The following is a 14,391-nucleotide window of genomic DNA, read 5'->3' on the forward strand; positions in this document are numbered from 1 at the left end:
CTGAGCTGAGCTAGGACCCAGGGAGGCAGCTCTTGCCAGCGGGCGAGGGGCTAGGGCTGTCTGTGTCCTGAGTTGGGGGTAGACAGGCTCTGGCCACCCTCCTCCCATCCCTAGCAGCTCCCTCCATCCTCGACTTCTCAGAATCAGGCCGAGAGGAGGGTGACCAGAGCCTGACCGCCCCCGCTCTCCGCCTCGTCTCCTGCTCCCAGGGCCCAAATTGTCGTCACTTTCCCAATGAAGTGTCTGGTCATTTTCAGAAGCAATTTCAGGAGTATATGCAGCTGCTGCTCCCTACCCTGCTTTTCCTTTTCCAGCATGGCTGAAGGCACTGTCAGCTCTCTGGGCTGGGGGCTGAAGGGGCACAGGCTGGGGTCCCTGGTCTCCCTTCTGTCCTCCCCTCAGTCATGTGGATGGATGCTAGGTTGGGGAAGGTTGGGGGGGTCCTCTCTTCTTTAGTCTCCCTTCTCTCCCTTCCTCCTCTGCTTCCCTGTCTCTTCAGGAACTCGGGAGTGTGTGTTTTCAGCCCCTGAAACCTACAGGGGCTCAGTTTCCCCACCTGTGTTTCAGGGCTTGAGTTGACTCTATGACAGTGGGAGAAGCTGAGGTTCTGCTGCACTGTCCCCGTTGCCCTGCCCGTCCGGCTCTCTCAAGGTCTAGACTGAGTCTCTGAGGGCCACAAGCTGTCCTGCATTCCCCTAGACCCCCTGAGGGGCCATCATAGCATCTCTCAGCACAAGCCAGCTCTAGCTCAGCCCTCCTGGCTTGGCCCGTTTCTTCCACAGGCTCTATTCCTCATGCTGTGGGTTGTCTCCAAGCTGTGTGCTGGCCCCAGGGCTCAGGAGGACCAGAAGCTGTCATCCTTCCATTCTTCACTGGTGTCTTCCTCGAGTGTCACATGTGGCCCTGGCGCCTCCCTCAGCACCCCTCCAGGATGTTGAGAGGGTCCACATATTGCACTCAAGCTGTGCACACGGTGGACATATGCAGGCCATCTTGTGTTCACAAGCAAGTGCTGGGTCAGCCTGCATCTTGACCCCAGTGGCAGCTGACTAAATTGTCTCATCTCAGCAAGACCTTTCCTGGCCTCACCTCCAACCTGCCCCAGCAAAAAAGGGGGAGCTCCAGAGGAAGGATCTGCCAGGGACCCTGCTCCTCTAGGCTAGGGACAGTTAGTGTCTGAGATGTGGCCCAAATAAAGAGTAAGTGTTCAAAGAAAAAAACACCCAGGTTCTCTGTAGCTGCAACACCCACTTTACATGCCATTTGCATATGATTTGTGGCAAAGTGAAGCCCAGCCTGCCCCAGCCCTCTGAAGCCTCCCTCCTTCATCACCTTTCGGACTTAGCTTAGCATCAGCTCTTTCAAGTCTTTGCTAATCCCAAAGATCAAGGGGTGATCAATTCTCCCTGCCAATCCCTTGCTCCCCCCATCCTTGGCTCCTGCCATCCTCCGTGAGATGCCTCAACATCAAAGGACATTATTCATGGTGGACCTTTGCTGAAGCCTTGCTTCCCTGGTGCCAGGACTTGGGGGCAGGGGTGGATGGGAGGATGGGTTGGTGTGGGGAGGGAGGCTGATGCAGAGCTGGGACCCAGGAGGCTTTAGTCCCTAGCCCTCAGTCTAACACGTTCCTCCTCCTGCACCCCCAGCTCCAGCCTGCCCAGCTTGGACCTCCTTTTCCAGATTGTTAGGGGAGGCGGGGAGGTAGGAGATGGTTAGGCCCAATTAGGAACAGCACCTGAGCTTCTCAAAGGTGTGAGCCAGTTGTGCCATTTACATGTAAACAGCCTTCAGCTTCTACCCTTCATCCTCCCAAAGGCTCCCAATGCTGGGCCCTGGGCCATGGTCGCCCCACACAGCCCTGCAATTAGCTGGGTAATGGGGCCCCATTAGCCCCTCACATAATAAAGGGGCCTTGAGACCTAGCTGCCGCCCTCTGGGGTGAACGTGGGGCCCTGTGCAGCCAGAGTGACTTGTCCTGGGGTGGGTGGGGTTGTGGGAGGGGGGAGACAAACATTTCAGGACCCTGGCATGGCCGGAGAGGACCTATGTAGGAGCCACACTGTGGGCTGGAATGCAGGAAGCTGCACTCAGGCTTCCCTTTTTGTTTTATGAATAAATTTTTATTGAGCATCTATTTACGCCAAATAATGTAGAGCTAGGAATCCAGCCACAGACGAATGACAGTCCTTGCCCTTGTGATGCTGACATTCTGGAAGGGGTGGGGTAGACAGACTGTAAGTAAAACTTCGATGTGTTTGATGTAATAACAGCATGAAGAAAAGAAGCAGGAGAGGGTACGGAGGATGCAGTGGTAGTAATTTAAAATAGGGTGGCTGGGGAAGGCACCAGTGAGCAGGAGTCTTCATAGTAAATATGCAACAGAGCTTTGATTCTCTTCCCAACCCCAAGATGCAGAAGAGCACAAGGTCCCAAATCTCCAGATCTGTTCAAGAGGTGGACCCCCACCCCTTCTGGGAGACTTAGCTGTTCCCTTACTGGTCAAAGTTCAGACCAGTGCAGTAAAATGAAGGGGAGGTTTGGAGTGAGAAAATCCTGAATTTGAGTTGCTTCTCCAGTAGCTGTATGTCCCGGAACATGTGACTGTACTTTTTGAGCCTCAGTTCCCTCATCTGAAAATGGGAATATTTCCTACTCACACGGCGGTGGTGATGAAAATCAACTGCATAGCTCTCTGCTGACGCGCCCTGCAAATGTTCAAACCCCGCACCCATCATAGTGAGTGGCGACTGCTCTAAGGGAGGCTTTCACTCTGCCTCCCCTGGTCTCTTACAGCAGCGTTTTTTCTTTCTGGGTCTGCTCGGATCCTGATCCTGACTCTGACTCTGACTCTCCCCTGGGGCTCTGCGTTAGGTGTGAAGTGGGTAGAGTAAGTCCCCTAAACTGCGGGGTGTGAACAAGAGGCTTGCAAGTTCAGGGGAGAAGACGCCTGAATTGCAGGGAGACAGATGTGAGCGGGAAGAATGTAACTATGGGGAGAGAAAGAAGCAATGAAGAGATCAATGCTGGAGCGGGGGCGGCGAGGGTAGGGGGACAGCTCAGCATTGTGTTCTGTTCCTCCTTGCAGAGCTGTCAGCAGGCAGGGCAGAAGTTAGAACCCTGGAGAGAAGCAACTAAGTTAGGCTGAGTCAGAGGTCAAGAAGTGGCGTGGGAGGCCAAAGGGTGGCATTAGCGCTAGGGTGACGGTGGAAGGAGGCTGATGCTGGAGGTTTCTGCTGGAGGTTTCTGCATTCACTTGCGGGGAGAAGTGCAGACCCTCAACTGGTCTGAGGACCAATGGGGTGGGTCAGCTGCAGCTGGGAGGAGGGCAGAGGGAGAACTGAGCACTGGAGGGGATGCCAGCCTCTCCTCCCAATCCTCAGGGACCTGAGCTTGGTTGTCCTGGTGGTGGGAGGGCTAGAGAAACACCTCCCAGAAATTGTTTTGGCCTGGCAGTTGAGGTTGGAGGTTTAAAGCAAGGGGCTGGTGGGTGGACAAGGAGGAGAAAAACCCCAGGGAGTTAGCTCTGGCTTGGAAATTTTGTGACAAACCATATGCAACATCACTGCTTAGCGTGCCCAGTTCAGGGGCTATTTGAAAGTGGGCTGCTGGATAGCCCCGGCCGGTGCTGGCTGGGTTTGTGGTGTGTGTGTGCGTGTGTGTGTGTGTGTGTGTGTGTGTGTGTGTGTGGCTGCAGCCCATATCCCCATTCCCCCCACCAGCCTCCCCCTCCCTTCCAGCCACCCTGGGATTGGTGAGTCTCAGCCCCTCCCCCGTTTCCCCCAGACCCTCCCAGAGCCTTTATCAGGGAGCTGGGCCGGAGTTGCTGCCACATTTCGAGAGCCCCTCCACTCCCTGTTTCTCTCTTCACGGCAGCACCAGCAGTGTGTGCGGGGAGCGGGCAGTGCCCCGGGCCAGCTCCCCGATCCTGCTAGACCATCTGTCCTGGGCTCAGAGCTGCTCCACAGGTAGGCATGGGCGGGAGCATGCTGGATGGACGGGAGCTGGCACCAAAGGACAGGGGCAGAGTCAGGAGGGAATAAAGGAGGGAGGGATAAAGGTGGCAGCCTTTGATCGGGGAGCAAGGCACTGGGAAGGTGAGCAGAAAGAGTGGATAGGGGTTGGAGTAATGTTTGGAACCTGTGGGTACAGACTGATTCTTCCAATATTAGAAAGTTTTTGCCCAAGTCTTGGGGTTACCTAGGACTGGAAAACAGCATCAAGGCTCCCTCCTCAAGCCGACTAAGGAAACAGACCCATGCACGCCCTCTAAATCTATCGTCTTCCCTGGGAGCCTAGGGTTCCCGCACCGTTGCACCATTGCTCATTGCCGGGTGCACGTCCTGGGGAAACGTGTGATGGGGGGCAGGGAAACTGAGCCCCTCCTGCTCAGATACTCTCCCAGACCAAGGCTTGGATGGAAGAGCTGGCGGCTGGGAAAGCAGGGTCAAGCCAGGTTGCTGGTCGTGAGTGTCCCCTGCGTTTGCACCCGTGTTGTGTCCTCCTCCTCCCCGCCTTCCCTGTCCTGTCCCTCTGCCCTCCTAGGCACCATGCGGAGCACCCTGCTGTTTGCAGTCATCCTGGCCCTCAGCTTGGCTTGGAGTTTTGGGGCTGTCTGTGAGGAGTCCCAGGAGCAGGTGGTGCCCGGTGGGGGCCACAGCAAGGTAAGGCACCCCCTCCAGCTGTGCCCGCCCTGGCAGAGTACTGGGCACCACCGTGGGAGCCGCACCCTGCCTGTCCCACAGCTGTAGGGAGGAAGAGGGGGCGGGCCGACAGGAGTCACCTGTATTACCCATCGGAGGGTTGGATTACCCTGCCTCTCTGGTGGCCTCGTGTTCTCACTGTCTCCAGGTTTGTTTGTCAGTGTCTCTGTCCCTCTGTGTGTCTTTAACACCTTGTACGGGACCTACTAATAGGTCGTTTGGTCAATTGATTGTCTGGTGACTCGGTGACTGGATGGTACTGTGAGGGATAGGCTGGCGCGATCTCAGGTTCTCTACAGTCCAGCCCAGGTTCTGTCCCTTTGCAGGGGGGACAGATCCTCCCCGCTCCCCGGATGGCATGAAACAGTCAGAATTTCTCTCCCAAATGGTCACTTGTGTGCTGTTTTACCTATCAGTTATATATATTATTTTGTTTTTAAAATTAAAATAATTTCCTCATCCCCTGCTCATCCACCCCCAATAACCTCAGGTGCTCCCAAGATCCCAACCCCCTCTTCTCTCCTCTCCCGTGTCCTCCTCTGGCCTCTGCTTAGTCAGGATAGGGAAAAAACACAAAACAGGCCCCAATTTCCAAAGTTCCTCTAAGAAAAAGAATAGGAGTTGTCAGGGTAGGGGTACCAGGGGAGAGCAGGGAGGAAGTCTTTTCAAGGTTTTGAAATGACAGCAATTACATCGCTACAAATGCTTTTAAGATGATTACAGGTGGAACTTATTACAAATTCAGCATGTGAAGTCTGCCTCTGCAGCTCAAATCGTTCAGCATCTCATCACAGGAGGTGCGCAGGCAGAGTACTTGAACAATTTGTGGGAGTGGCTGCGTGGGAAGCCGTGTGCTGGGCAAAGAGAGAGGTCACCAGCCTTTGTCCAGCTTGTGGGGTGTCCCAGGGCACGAGAGGCTGGCAGCGTTGCGGGTAGCAGCAGTTGCACCAGGTCCAAAAGACCAGGACCAGTTCAAAAACCACACAAAGTGTGCCAAGCGTGGGCTGGACACTGTGTTCAGAGCCCAAGGTTCCAGCTAGAGATAGTCGGAATATCTGGGTCTCTTCCTCTGAGAGAAACTTGCCTCAAGACCTTGTTCCTCGTGGTCAGTTAAAAAGAGAGATTGCTCTCCTGCCCTTTCTTGCTGTAGGTCCGTGAGGATGAGGGCAGTTGGGATGAGACGAGGGTAGGATGTACGTACGAGGGCAGCCAGGTTGGCATGTGTTGGGGTGCGTCCTGTATAAATGTGCACCTGTGTGTGCTCAGCAGACCAAGGGCCCCAGGGCTCTGGAGAGAGAGGCGCCACTGAGATTCAAGGTGAAAACCTCCCAGCACGATCACTGTCATTGTCTCTCTGCAGCCGCAAATAACTGGGCGTGTGGTGTGTGCCCACCAACCATCCTGCTGTGCCCACGTTGCTAAAAAAATCAAGATGATTAACAGCCCCTGCTTGGCAGCAGGTCTAGAATGGGGTTCAGTTGTGGAGGAGAAGAAGTTTCATTCTGATGAGCATGCTGCCTCCCTGAAATTCTAAATCCAGGGGAGACAGGGGAGAGGGAGAGAAAACCAGAGGCAGAAGCTGATGGAGAAGAGCGAGCAAGAAGCGATGGAAGTGCAGGGAGAGGAACAACCAGAGACATAGTGCAGAGTGGGGGGTTTCAGGATTGCAGGCATGCTTGCCCCCACCTGTCCCCAGGTATGTGACTCAATCATGGAGCACAGACCGAAGGACACTTGCTCTGGCTAATGAGCCTTCATGTGAGTGGAGGAATTCATGGCTCACTTACTTAATGGGGCAACCACATCCTTGGTCAAACCACTTCCTGATGTGCCAGGGAGAAAAGAACCAGGGGCCTTCTCACTGAGATGTGGCAGGAGCTGGGAGAGGGCCCCAAGGGACCCTCTGAGCTTGGGAGATAGCATGACCAGCCCCCCGGTTTTTCCGGAGCCACCCCGGCTTGAGCACCGCAAGCCCCCCACACCTGGGCAAACTGGGACAGTTGGGGCGCCCAACGTTCTCCCTTTTCCAACGCTTCTCAAACCTTGCTACGCATATGGATCACCTGGGGGCCTGGTTAAGATGCAGATTTTGCCTCGGTAGGTCTGGGGGAGGACTGAGATCATGTATTTCTAACAAGCTCCCAGCGTGGATGCTGCTGGTCCATGGACCATACTTGAGAGCCCACTTCTCTTCTAGTGTAAACCCAAGGAAATGCTGAAAGAAAGAGGATGTCAGCTTTAGCTGTGGTGGGCTCAAGGAGAGGCTGCTTCTTGTGGGGAAAGAGTGAGTGGACTGGGTGTGAGCCTCCCCTCAGCCCTCTTGGCCTCTCTCCCCTAGAAGGACGCGAGCCTGCACCAGCTGCCCCCGTCCTTGCTCCGGAGACTCCCTGACAGCCGCTTAGTCTCCCTGAACGGATTGCTCAGAGTGCTGAGCCGGGCTGGCACGGGTAGGAAGCAGCCCCAGGGAGAGGGGCATGTGGGGCAGGGTTCTGAAGATTAAATAGAACTGGGAGACCCTTTTGGGTGGGGAGGAGGCTGGAGATGGCTTAGGGAACAATTGCTTGTTCTTGCTCTCACAGGTCCTAAGGAATCACCACTTCCCCAGAAACGTGAGTAGCCTCTTCTGCCTCCCCGTCTCTGCTGACTGCTTGCCCAGAGCTCCTCAGGCAGGGCGCCCAGAGACTATTTCGGCTGGCCCCGTCTGGGCTGGCCCACACAGCACGCTCGCTGCAGCTGCTCAGCCAGCCTTCCCTCACTGCGAGAGGCCACTGGGAGCTGGGAGGAAGCAGGTGTGAGGGGCGCGGTGGGGTCTCCCTCTGCTGGCAGGTTATCAGGAAGCAAGAGGACCTCTTGGTGGCTGTGATGATTCTAAGCCAGGCACCTGCCGGTTGAGAGAATTTTAGAGAATTCCTGAAATGTGGGTGAGGGAGAGATAGGTGCAGAGGCTGCGCTTAGGGGATAGCCTACTAACTGTGGGGAGTGAAGCTGTGAATGAGATAAAGAAACAGAGACCAGAATCCAACGCTGACGTCTTGACACATGCCTGGGGGAATGTATTGGCCCCGCATCATCGCTGTTGACAGTGCTGGCCCTATTTCTGCAGGTGACATGCACGACTTCTTTGTGGGACTGATGGGCAAGAGGAACGTCCAGCCAGGTAGGTGCCTGCGGCAGAGCGGGGGAAGGGTCAGGGCACTGGCAGAGATAAGGCAGCAGTCAGCTGCCTCATGTTTGTCACCAGAGGGAAAGACAGGATTTTTCTTAGCCACAGTGAAGGTTCCTTGGCCCCTTCTACCCAGTCAGCTCGGACCCACAGTCCAGCTCTTCCTGGGAGCAGAGTAGGGAGACCTTTATATGACAGTCCTGCTGCAGCTGGGAAGGGGCGGGGAGGCTCTGCTTCCTCCCCATCTCGCAACCAGAGCATTCCTCTTCTACTCAACTCTGTCTTCCAAAGCCATCCTGCATAGCAGCCCTTTGCTGTTGGGTCAGGGTGAAGGCCATATTCAGAAAAGTCACTCCTAACTACACCATTTACTTCATCCAGACACTCCTATTGATGTGAACCAAGAGAATGTCCCCAGCTTTGGCACCTTCAAGTATCCCCCCAGTGTGGAATGAGGTACGAACTGTTGGTCAGGGAGAAGAGAGGGGACGGTGTTGGGGGGGGATGGTGGGGGGAGATTGCCAGAGGAGCATTTCCTCTGATGCTGTAGGCATTAATGCTCGTAATTAATGCCCTAAATACACTACCAGTGCCCGACACTTAGAGGCGCATGCTTGTCTGAGAGCGCGCACGCACGCACACACATCTCTTCCTCATCCCTCTCCCCTGTCTCATGGACTCCGGCTTACTCTTGAGCAGAAGGAGGGAGTGTTGGGAAATGGGAAGGGAGGGGTTTCCCCTGGGCTTCTCTGCTGGGCACCTTTTGTAGTTTGAACTCCATACTCTTGTGATCTGTGCAAAAGAGGGAGAGATCATCATCTGATAATTACAGATACCGTGTCTCATCCACATGTGAAGCATTTTGCTTCCCAGGCAGGCTGAAAACGTTCAGATCACTCAGAATCTCAGGTTACTGGGTCTAGTGTGTAGTTCTTTGCAAGGGTGATTTAGGAAGAAATGCAAGGAACTCTGAAATCTAAGGGGGCATAGCTGGAAACCATATCTTAATTGCTCTGTGCAGCATAATGGGTGACAGCATGGCCTCTGTTCAAATCCTGGATCTGCCACTCACTAGCTGAGTCCCCTTAGCCAGGTGACATAACTTTTCTGTGCCTCAATTTCCTTATCTGAAAAATGGGGGTGATATGGTTATCTTGCGGGGTTGTGGTTTTGAGCGTAGGTAAAGTGTTCTGAATAGTGCCCAGCACGCAGCGCTGGGGGTGTGGGGAACGGCCGGGGGCTGACCCTGGGGGCTCTGGTCTGTCTGCCTGGAGCTCCCTGGGCTGGACCCTGGGCTGGAATGGGCTGACAGCTCTCTTACTCGGTATGCCAATGTGAGAGTCCCCAGGGAAGTGTCTTGTCAAAACATGGAAATTTCCGCCTCGACACCATCTTCCCACACACAGCAATAGCAGTTCAACTGGTGGCTTTCTTTGCACCAGCTTCCAAAGAAAGAAGGTGTTGGGGGAGAAAAGGAGAGGGATCAGGAAGCCTCAGTCATCCCAGAGTCTCCTGCTCCCTCCCTGAGACCCTGTTACTCACGCTCACCACGCTCATTGGTCTCAAAGGAGACTCAAGGACCGGGAGCTGGCTCTCGATGAAACTGCCTGTGCCTGATCCGGGGGCCCAGAGACTAGGTCTGGCCCCCCATTCAGCGCTGGGTGAGAGGGCACAAAGAGCCGTAATAACCGTAACTCGCTGATTACACGGTACTTACTGTATCATTTTGCTCTCATTAGATTGTTATTTCAGTCCTGCCGATGGCCAGATAATTATATAGGCAGCCATATCTGGATGACATGCTCTCCCCAACGTTATGCATCAGCCATAAAGATAATTACAGTGCAATTTTGCCATAGTATTTTATACAAATGGCAGAAACAAGAGCATTGCGGAAATCTACTTTTAATGCTTTCTGGTGGATCTAGGCTCTTTCAGAGGGACCAGGCCCATAATTGCAGCCTTCATAATCTCACCACTAACAGAGCATTCTCAACCCATTTGGTGCCTGGAAAAACAGACACAAGGTCCCTGGGGCTGGCACTTAAGTAAGATTAGATGAACTAGATCAACAAAGACCATTGTGCCATCTTATTTCATTCATGTGAAACTCCTGAAAAAGGAAGTGATCCCTGCCTGTCCTTCCTCTGGGAGGTTTCTGGAAAGAGGAAGAGGGACTAGGTGAGGCTGGGGGACCACTGACACCTGGGAGCGTTGGACGGGGCTGTGTGTATGCTTGGCTCACAGGGACACCAGGAATATAGGAACTTTGCCACTGCAACTTTCTGCCTGGGCCCCACAGGCCATGCCCACGGTGTTTGTAAGGGTCACGATAAACACGGCAGCTGGGAAGGGGCAAGCACCTGCGACGAGGAGAGTTCAGTCTTCTAGTCCGAAGGCTGCAGAGATAGCTGAGGGCTAAGACTTCCATTCTCTCTACTTCTTCTTCACAGATGCCCCTCCCGCTGTCCCTGCTTCCCCAGTGGGTGGTTGGTGGGAATTTTACAGGACAGAGATGTGATTTCATTTTCTGGGTCCTCAGCACTCCACTTCTGGACCCCTGGGCTGCATCGTGAAGACACCTGTCGCCCTGTCCTCATCCCCAGGTGCATGTGCTCCCTTCTCTTCCCCATCCTTGCAACACTCTAGTGCTTCGACTCCTTCCCCGTCCCCCTACCCCATCGGCTGTAGAAACTGTCTAGTGAGCATCCCCAGTTCCTGCAGGCGGTGGCTATAGATCCTCTGAAGTTTCTGTAGTGTCCTAAAAATATGACATCTCTCTCTACTCCTCCACAATAAAGGATTTTTACGTACTATGACCTAGAGTGACTATTTGGTTGGTGGGTGAGTTTTTCTCTTCCTTGACTCTTCCAGCTACATCACACACATGCATATATATGATACACACATGTATCATATATAAATGGAAGTATCTTTATTTTGTACACATACTGATTTTCCCAACAGTGCCTTACTCATTGCTTCATACAATTAATATCATAAGATTTATTCAGTGATTGAAAGAAGAAATGAATTTGGAAGATTGTTCCTCAGAGGCTTTCACAGACCACCTTCAGATATAGAAAAAAAAAAACCCAGATATTCTGAATGGCTTGTCTGTATTTCCAGCCTGGGAGACATCCATCCCTGAATCTGACTCTATTTAGAGACAGGAGGTGGTGATCAAGGCTGTGCGACGACCCAGCCTCAGAAGAGGATGCATCTAAAGCACTGAACCATTTTTCTGCCCCCAAGTGTCGAGCACGGGTCCTGCAGCAGGTTGTGGGGATGAGGCTGTGATCCATACACAGAGTTTACAGCCTAGCAGGGTTGTGGACAAGCAAACAACACTCGGTCCTGCTAGGAGGAGGCACGGACAGGAAAGTTACTGCAGTGGCCAAGACAGAGGAGAGCAGATATCCTCAGTGTTAACTGGCCACCTTTGTTATTATAAAGGGGAAGCATTCATTTCGACTCTTCCGTAGTGCAACTGTTGCCAGCCCCTGTAATGCTGGTCTAGTGTATGTACAGCAGTTATATGAGTGTGTGGGGGTGTCTTTTATTAATCTGATGTGCCAACAGCCCATTGATCCCAAGGGGGTTTCTGTACCCTAATGGAACAGCCTGGGAAATCCTCAGGCTCCCAAGGCCATGCCCCTGAACCGCCCTGGTAACAAAGTTGACACAGCCTCCCAAGGCTGTGTAAAGACAGAGCTATGGAGCCAGACGCCACTTCCTGCAGGTCCTTCACCCCAGTGAAAGTCCTCTCTTTCCAGAACCTGACTGGGGCAACTTTGGACCCACAGCTGTAGGGTTGGGGGAGGGGAGGAGGAAGGGCTCACCTCCGATGCCTGGTGTCAGGTTTACTGCTAGAGGTCAAAGAATGCTCTCTCCTTGAATTCTCAAGCCTTCTTCCAGTGAGTCATCTTGTTGACTTTTCAAAACCATCTATCTAGAGGGCTTAAGAGTGGGGTAAGTTTGCAGAGTCTGGGGAATGTGTTCGAGACATGAAGGCTTCATGCTGTGGTTCTGCTCAGACTTGGGAGGGAGTACACGTGCGCTGAGATGATACAAGTGCTTTGGCAAGTAGGAGCATTTATGCAGAAAGGTTGCTCTCTGGTGGGACTGATGAAAATTGCAGTACTGGGGATTCCAGGAAAAATGAAGACAAACTTAAAATCAGATTCCAACTTTTGTGCCTGGAGAATGAGTGAAGGAATCCCAGCCTTCCTCTTCCTGCTGTAAAGAGGTTGATACCTAAGGGGACTTTCAAAAAGACCTTGGCTGGAGGGGAGGGTATAGCTCAGTGGTAGAGTGCATGCTTAGCATGCACGAGGTCCTGGGTTCAATCCCCTGTACCTCCATTAAAAAAGCAATTTAAAAAAATCAATAAACCTAATTACCTTCCCCCAAAGAAATAAGTAGGGAAAAAACAGACCCTGGCTAAATTCCTGGCCCTCCTCGACTTAGCTTTGTGTCTGTGTGTCATTGTGATGGCATGGTGATAGACTTTAAAGACTTCAGTATTAAAGATTCTAGACCCAATTCAGTATGTGTGGAGGGGGAGGGTTTCCCACACCACCAAGCAATGCTCCAATATTATCTACATATTATCTACCCAGAGATAGTATCAGATTTCACAGAGCTCAGTCCTACAAGACCCACCCCCGACCCCAACCCCTTCAGATGCCTATCTTAAGCCCAGGTTATTAACTGTTCTTCTGATCCACAACTACAAATTAGAGGTTCCCAAAGCCCTATCCTTGAGTTCCATTAATCTGCTATTGTTCATGGGACTCAGAAAACTCATTCACTCACTAGATCACCAGTTTATTACAATATAATGTAACAGGAAGGCCAGATGGAAGAGATGCATGGGGAAACGGATGCGAGAGTCGCGGCGCGTCCATGCCCTCTCTGAGCACGCCACTCGCCTCTCACTGAATCTCTATGGTTTCACCAATCTGCAAGCTCTCCAAACCCACTTCTTTTAGGTTTTTATGGAAGCTTCATTACATAGGTATGATTGATTAAATCATCGACCATTGGTAATTGATTCAACCTCTAGCCCCCTCTTCCCTCTCTGGAGGGCAGGGGTTTGAGACTGAATGTTTCAACCCTCTAATCAAAAGTCCTCCTAGCAGCCAGCCGCCCACCTTTAGGTGCGTCCACAAGGCATTCATCAACATAACAACAGACGTCTCTATGGCTCTCACTACTTAGGGAATTCCAAATGTTTTAGGAGGTCTGTGCTAGAAACAGGGATAAAGACCAAATATATATTTCTTATTATAAATCACAATATCACAAGTATCAACATTACACACTTTAATCTCCACCTTCAGAGGGGTGTTAGCATGTGAAGTACATTTACTGGGATCAACATTCCAGAGACGGTTAAAGCAGTTGGTTAGAAAGATTCAACAGGCCCAAGACGCCTGCCAAGTCTTGCAGCCTGATGTCTCAGAGCCATGCCGGAGGTTTGGAGTCTATTGGCTGTGTTAAAAAAGAAATGGGCCCGTAATGGAGTCACTTGCGCTAAGCCCCATGTTAGCAACCAAGATTTAATGCCTGACCTAATGGCAGTTTCAGCCTCTCCTAGGAACGTGACCTTTAACCAGGCAATACGGAATTACCACAAGGAAGGCGATCTTGCCTGAAGTAATCCACTCTGTTGAAAAACAAAATTCAGCTGAGTAAATTTGAAGTTCTCATTGGCTTTATTCAATGACCCATGAATCAGGCAGCATTCCACCTAGCAAATAGAAAGGAGTTCCAAACAGCTGCAGAAAAGGAAAGGTTTTTTAAGAGCAGAAAGGGAGTGGGGCAAGAAGTCACGGACAGGAGGACGGGTTATTTCCTTTGCGGGGAGGCAGCTGTCTATGAGGTGGCTAGGTAATTCCATATTGACTGGTTAAAACTCACATTCTTCAGAGAGGCTGAAACTGCAATCAAGTCTTGGTTTGACGACATGGACCTTAGCATAAGTGACTCTATTTTGGGCCTGTTTCTTTTTTAACAGCTCTTCGCTAGAAACTTCCTTTTCCTGCCCCCTTTTCCGTATAAAACACTTCTATTTTGTAGAGCTCTTCAGAGCTCCTTTCTACTTGCTAGATGGGACACTCCTGTTACTGAATTGTTGAGTAAAGTCAATTAGATCTTCAAATTTACTCGGTTGGATTTTTTTTTTTTTAAACAGAGTTGGCATCAGCAGTAGGACTGAAGGAGACTTCTGATGGCTTCAGGGACAGTGAGTAACATAGTTATGGTCCCTGCAAACCCTTTTGGGTTCTCTGTCTTTCTTGCTGTTTCTGAGGGCCATGAATAAATTCTCAGTTTACATATATATGTGTATATTTTATTGAAATATGCTTGGCTTACAATGTGTTAGTTTCTGGTGCACAGCACAGTGATTCAGTTATACACACACACACACACACACATATATAATCTATCTTTTCATATTCTTTTTCATTTTAGGCTATTACATCGTCTCGGTTTTGAGCTCCACTGTCTTTATGTCAT

At 51.7% G+C, this 14,391-nt stretch overlaps 1 protein-coding gene across 2 annotated transcripts; it reads left to right on the plus strand.

Moving 5' to 3' along the window:
* Window positions 1-3,847: 3,847 nt before the first annotated feature.
* On the plus strand, window positions 3,848-10,691 carry TAC3 (tachykinin precursor 3). 2 transcript variants are annotated; one of them, XM_006217920.4, is made up of 7 exons: window positions 3,848-3,968; window positions 4,546-4,664; window positions 7,042-7,150; window positions 7,283-7,312; window positions 7,807-7,860; window positions 8,248-8,322; window positions 10,320-10,691. In XM_006217920.4, the coding sequence occupies exons 2-6, from the start codon at window positions 4,551-4,553 to the stop codon at window positions 8,319-8,321; spliced, it is 381 nt and encodes a 126-aa protein (XP_006217982.1). In that variant the 5' UTR covers window positions 3,848-3,968; window positions 4,546-4,550; the 3' UTR covers window position 8,322; window positions 10,320-10,691. The 2 variants fall into 2 exon arrangements, with proteins under 2 accessions (XP_006217982.1, XP_015106436.1); XM_015250950.3 differs by having other exon boundaries at window positions 10,409-10,691.
* Window positions 10,692-14,391: the final 3,700 nt, after the last annotated feature.

The sequence above is a fragment of the Vicugna pacos genome, chromosome 12 (genome assembly GCF_048564905.1).
Source record: "Vicugna pacos chromosome 12, VicPac4, whole genome shotgun sequence".
NCBI classification, from domain to species: domain Eukaryota; kingdom Metazoa; phylum Chordata; class Mammalia; order Artiodactyla; family Camelidae; genus Vicugna; species Vicugna pacos.